General features: G+C 52.6%; 1 protein-coding gene across 1 annotated transcript in view; it reads right to left on the reverse strand.

Annotated features, from left to right (window-relative positions):
* Nucleotides 1–246: 246 nt before the first annotated feature.
* Nucleotides 247–6566, reverse strand: part of LOC311324402 (tight junction protein 2-like) — a 62451-nt gene continuing 56131 nt past the window's right edge. The window contains exons 21-23 of the mRNA XM_084456861.1: nucleotides 3429–3854; nucleotides 3213–3298; nucleotides 247–1622 (exon numbers count right to left, since the gene is read on the reverse strand). Of these exons, the coding sequence (XP_084312987.1) occupies nucleotides 1448–1622; nucleotides 3213–3298; nucleotides 3429–3854 (687 nt within the window). The 3' untranslated portion in view covers nucleotides 247–1447. The remainder of the gene's footprint in view (nucleotides 1623–3212; nucleotides 3299–3428; nucleotides 3855–6566) is intronic.

Here is a 6566-nt window from a genome sequence, read left to right on the forward strand (position 1 = left end):
AGATATATAATATATATTATATATGTGACCTTTTCTCAAATAGTTCGGAGACAGCTGGCAATACTGGAGATAGAAAAGAGTGAGGGAGAAAGCGATGTTTGGTGTGTGTCTGTGTGTGTGAGGGTTTGGTGTGTGTCTGTGTGTGTGAGGGTTTGGTGTGTGTCTGTGTGTGTGTGTGTGAGGGTTTGGTGTGTGTCTGTGTGTGTGAGGGTTTGGTGTGTGTCTGTGTGTGTGATGTTTGGTGTGTGTCTGTGTGTGTGAGGGTTTGGTGTGTGTCTGTGTGTGTGAGGGTTTGGTGTGTGTCTGTGTGTGTGATGTTTGGTGTGTGTGTGTGTGTGTGAGGGTTTGGTGTGTGTCTGTGTGTGTGAGGGTTTGGTGTGTGTCTGTGTGTGTGATGTTTGGTGTGTGTGTGTGTGTGAGGGTTTGGTGTGTCTGTGTGTGTGAGGGTTTGGTGTGTGTCTGTGTGTGTGAGGGTTTGGTGTGTGTCTGTGTGTGTGAGGGTTTGGTGTGTGTCTGTGTGTGATGTTTGGTGTGTGTGTGTGAGGGTTTGGTGTGTGGTGTGTGTGTGTGTGAGGGTTTGGTGTGTGTCTGTGTGTGTGATGTTTGGTGTGTGGTGTGTGTGTGTGTGTGTGTGTGTGTGAGGGTTTGGTGTGTGTCTGTGTGTGTGTGTGAGGGTTTGGTGTGTGTGTGTGTGTGTGTGAGGGTTTGGTGTGTGTCTGTGTGTGTGATGTTTGGTGTGTGTGTGTGTGTGTGATGTTTGGTGTGTGTCTGTGTGTATGTGTGAGGGTTTGGTGTGTGTCTGTGTGTGTGATGTTTGGTGTGTGTGTGTGTGTGTGATGTTTGGTGTGTGTCTGTGTGTGTGTGTGAGGGTTTGGTGTGTGTCTGTGTGTGTGATGTTTGGTGTGTGTGTGTGAGGGCTTTAAGGTTTTCCATGGGTCAAGGAGAGAGGGACTCGTGGCAATAAGTTTCAGTTGCACAAACTGAAATGATTTGCATAGGCAAGAAGAAAACAAGTGGTTCCTGATCATCTCTACAATTCAACACAGAAGACAGGAAATAAGAAATACAATTCAATAGACTAGCAAAATATAGAAAGAAAAAAAAACAAACATACAAAAAGACAGTGAGGTCCTATCCAAGCGGATAGTTGCAGATTGTTCTTTGACTTCTTTGAAGTAAAAAAAGAAAGAAGAAGCAAACAAGTTTAAGAAAGAAACTTAAAAGTGGGAGGAGCTTCCCAGTCAGCAGCGGATTGGTGCAGGGCCGGTCGGCAGCAGTGGTGGGCGTGGTCGGCGGGGGGGGGGGGGTGGGGCGGTCCCCAGTGGAATGGTGAGTAGATGTGTGTGCTGAGCTGAGCCGATCAGAGTGGGACACGGCGGGGTGTGTGTGTGCGTCTCTGTCCATGACCCTGTGTGTGTGTGTGTAGGGACAGTGGAGGTGAGCCCCCCTACAGCTCGGTGTCCTGGTACTTCTGGCTGGTGGTGGTGTAGTAGCCGCGCTGGGTGTGTTGGGCCAGCTGGCGCCGGTACTCCTCCTCCTCCTCCTCGCTGCCGTAGAACCCGTGGCTCTCTGAGTACGGCAGCCTGGAGGGAGGAGCCTGGGGCTCGGGACGAGAGCTGGAGCTGACCCCGCACACACACACGCACGCACGCATACACACACACACGCACGCACACACACACACACACACACACACACACACACACACACACACACACACACACACACATACGCATACACACACACACACACACACACACACGCATACACACACACACACACACGCACACACACACGCATACACACACATACACACGCATACACACACACACACTCACGCATACACACACACACACACACATACGCACGCATACACACACACACGCACGCACACACACACACACGCATACACACACACGCACACACGCATACACATACACGCACACACACGCACGCACACACGCATACACACGCACACACACATATACACACAGGCAGACACGCACACACACACACACGCATACACACACACACACACGCACACATACACACACAAACAAAGGCAGACATGCCCACACACACACACACACACACACATGCGCACGCACACACACACACACACACACACACAGGCAGACATGCCCGCACACACACACACACACAAATGAGTATACAGCTGCATTTTCATCAAACACTGCTTAATAAGTAAGGGATAATCAACTCATAGGTGTGCGTTAAACGGTTTTAAGGCACGACGTGGAGGCGAAGAACCACCCGACGCCCGAACCGCCCGAAGTGCCTTAAAACGGTTTAACGCACACCTATGAGCTGATTATCCCGCTTATACCATGGCCTCACATGCCAAAGACAAATACATATGTGCCATTTACTCGCATTTTCTACATTAAAGTATAAAGAAATGTTATTTATGTGTTGCTCATTTCTGAGTTTCATTATAGTCCCTCACTGCTAATACGATACGATACGACCTAGCAACCAAACAATGAGCCTAGCAACCCAAACTAGCTAATTCCATAGCCTACTGTACCCATATATCTATGACTGTAGCTACCTGATATTGCTAGATAGCAATGAGCGAAGTGTAGGCTACTGCATATTTGCTGTGCAACATATAAATCGTTCAGCTGTCAAACCTAGTTGCCAACAAACTATGTATGATAGCCAGACACCTGATTGTCCTCAACTCCAAAAGTATTGTTTTCATGTCGTGGTATATCACTGTCAGTCATATCTTATGTTCATTGTGAGTTGATTTGCGAACGTTATAACACAAAGTGAAAAAACTGTTTTTGATTTGGGGACAGTGAGGTGTCTGGTTATCATAAAGAGTCTGTTGGCAAATAGATTTGACAACTGGACAATGGATGCGTTGCACAGCAAATATGCAGTATCCAACACTTCGTTCATGGCTAGCTAGCAATGGGACAGCAGGCTATGGGATTAGCTCATCTGGATTGCTGTCAAAGCCGGCGCATTAATTTAGATCGGTAACTAAACTTCAGCCGAACTATGTGTGCGTATACACGGTTTTAACGTACGCCTGCTGGCCAATCAGAAAAGAGTATTAACCCAGGCCATGGTATAAATCCAAATATAAGGTGGGAGGTTGACACACACACACACACACACACACACACACACACAGGAGGGCCCAGCAACACAGGCCGGTCGCATGGCTGTAGTGGTCCTACCCTATAGGCTGCGGGCGGCTGTGGTCCAGTTTCTGGGTCTTCAGGGGGACGGCGTAGATGTCCGGGTGCTTCTGAGAGATCTCCAGCTGGGGGCAGCAGACAGAGAGACTGAGTGAGGCTCGTTTGACCACACACACACACACACACACACACACACACACACACACACACACACACACACACACACACACACCCTCACCCTCCACCCCCCCTCACCCGGGCGCTCTGGGCCTCCTGCAGCTCCAGCACCCTCTGAGCGCGTGCGAAGTGGTCCATGTTCTCGAAGGCCTTGATCTTCCCCAGGAAGGACTTGAGCGAGGGGTCCTCCGGGCTGTCCTGCGCCGTCGCCTCCGGGCCCCTAGAGGGCGCCACCGCCGCGCCGGTGTGCGTGGGCGTGTCCTGCTGGGACCCGTAGGAGGGCTTGAGGGCGACGGCCGGGGCTGGGTGCGCTCCCAGGGGGCGGGCCTTGCCGAAGGAGCTGAGGAGGGCGGAGGCGGAGCGGGGCGGAGGAGGAGGGTCGCTGCTGCTGGAGTGGGAGTCGTAGCCGCGGCCGCTGCTGCTGGTGGGCGGGGCCTCGTAGGAGGGGGCCGCCCCCCGGGGAGGGGGGGCCGCCGCCACCTCGTCCCGGAACAGCAGCTTTACCTGGCAGAGAGAGAGCGGGAGAGAGATAGGGAGAGACGGGCAAACCATTAGCATGACTAACTGTATGCCTCTCATGCTTGACTCCCTACTGGACTTCCAGCTCTCACTAGGAGATTAATGCTAGATTGTGATTAGTCAATGAAGCAATAACTCATGAGAGGGTGCAGACTATGGCCTTGTGTCTATGACAACAGCACAACTCCTGGTATATTGGCCATATACCCCAACCAGGGGCGTGCTGGCCATCTGTAGGTTCTGGAGAATCACCGCCGGTGATGACGGCCGCCGGCCAGCAGGTGGCCTCCAGGCTAACCGTGGTAAACGGTAAATAAATTGCTATGGATTTTCAAAACGATGAACAATGAGCCCTAGCAACTAAACTAATGCTCCTGACCAACCTAGCTAGCCATGAACGAAGTGTAGCCTACCTTTGACCAACCTAGCTAGCCATGAACGAAGTGTAGCCTACCTTTGACCAACCTAGCTAGCCATGAACGAAGTGTAGCCTACAGTACCTTTGCTGTGCAACTGCGAGTTGCAAAAGTGGTGATAAATCAGTGGTAGGCTACAGGATGGATAGAAAAACTCACAATTGACATTGAATGTTTCCATTTTTCTTGAGGAGAAACTGTAATGTAACCAACAGACGGTTACACAATGGAACTAACGTTTCAACAGGCAGTAATAATTGGCACAGTAACATTTTACATAGAACAGTAAAGAGCCTTTGCCCGTGGTATATCGTGAATATACAACGGCTCTTAATCAATCAGATTGCGAGGTGGGAACTACCTGTTGTATAATGAGATGTAAAGACTAAGTGGAGAGTTCATTCATAGCCAGCAACAATTATGTGATGTACAATAAGGTAGACAGCGACCAAACTATGAAGACCTATTTCTAGTACTTACTACACTCCAAAACAGGCAAACGGTTTTGCGAACACGCAGGAACGATTTGCACAACACCACTGTCTATGAAAAAGCACATCAATCTAGGAGTGACGGTTCTGCTGACTCAGGATACTCCTCTACGACTCTGGGAGCTGTATTATGGTAATTAGATACCAGTCTGGTCCAACGAGCTGCCGTTGGACGAGTCAGAGGAGCCATGGTGGGAGTGGTTATGCCATATCAGGCCGTTCTTCAGGGGAAACGTCAGTTTTCTTCTTCAGAACGAGTTAAAGAACTGTGTGGAGGTTGGGGGCGGGGTTGAGGTTCAAGGGTGGGGTAGGAAGCAGGGTTAAGGTTGGGGGCAGGGGAGGTAGGGTTGAGAAGCAGGGGAGGAAGCAGGGTTGAGGTTGGGGGCAGGGTAGGAGGAGGGGTTGAGGTTGGGGGCAGGGTAGGAGGAGGGGTAGAGGTTGAGGGCAGGGTAGGAGGAGGGGTTGAGGTTGGGGGCAGGGTAGGAGGAGGGGTTGAGGTTGAGGGCAGGGTAGGAGGAGGGGTTGAGGTTGGGGGCAGGGTAGGAGGAGGGGTGGAGGTTGGGGGCAGGGTAGGAGGAGGGGTGGAGGTTGGGGGCAGGGTAGGGTAGGAGGGGTGGAGGTTGGGGGCAGGGTAGGAGGAGGGGTTGAGGTTGGGGGCAGGCTAGGAGGAGGGGTTGAGGTTGGGGGCAGGGTAGGAGGAGGGGTGGAGGTTGGGGGCAGGGTAGGAGGAGGGGTGGAGGTTGGGGGCAGGGTAGGAGGAGGGGTGGAGGTTGGGGGCAGGGTAGGGTAGGAGGGGTGGAGGTTGGGGGCAGGGTAGGGTAGGAGGGGTGGAGGTTGGGGGCAGGGTAGGGTAGGAGGGGTGGAGGTTGGGGGCAGGGTAGGAGGAGGGGTGGAGGTTGGGGGCAGGCTAGGAGGAGGGGTGGAGGTTGGGGGCAGGGTAGGAGGATGGTTTGAGGTTGGGGGCAGGGTAGGAGGAGGGGTTGATGTTGGGGGCAGGGTAGGAGGAGGGGTTGAGGTTGGGGGCAGGGTAGGAGGAGGGGTGGAGGTTGGGGGCAGGGTAGGAGGAGGGGCTGAGGTTGGGGGCAGGGTAGGAGGAGGGGTGGAGGTTGGGGGCAGGGTAGGAGGAGGGGTGGAGGTTGGGGGCAGGCTAGGAGCAGGGGTTGAGGTTGGGGGCAGGGTAGGAAGAGGGGTGGAGGTTGGGGGCAGGGTAGGAGGAGGGGTGGAGGTTGGGGGCAGGGTAGGGTAGGAGGGGTGGAGGTTGGGGGCAGGGTAGGAGGAGGGGTGGAGGTTGGGGGCAGGGTAGGAGGAGGGGTGGAGGTTGGGGGCAGGGTAGGAGGAGGGGTGGAGGTTGGGGGCAGGGTAGGAGGAGGGGTGGAGGTTGGGGGCAGGGTAGGAGGAGGGGTGGAGGTTGGGGGCAGGGTAGGAGCGTTGAGTATGAGTAGGTTGAGGTTGTTGGTGGGTATATGAATCACCTGAATTACTGTCCTATTCTCCTTTGAAAAGTATGGTTACCTGAAGATTTATTTTGATTTACTTTCAATTAGATTATTTAATTATTTGACTAGATTAGTCAATGAGACATAAAGACCACAAAGTAAAAGACCACATGTGAAATGTGAGGGTACAGAGAGTGGGTTGGCCGAACTACAGCAGCACGTAGAGAGACATGAATATGAGATGATGGCTCCACAGATCATTCATGAGGTCATGACAAAGTAACAATGACTGAGATGACGATTCTGGAGAAGAGTGTGAATGAAATTCAAGTCTCACCAATGTGTTTTACTTTC

This window comes from Borostomias antarcticus, assembly GCF_949987555.1.
Source record: "Borostomias antarcticus genome assembly, chromosome: 23".
In the NCBI taxonomy this organism is placed as follows: Eukaryota; Metazoa; Chordata; class Actinopteri; order Stomiiformes; family Stomiidae; genus Borostomias; species Borostomias antarcticus.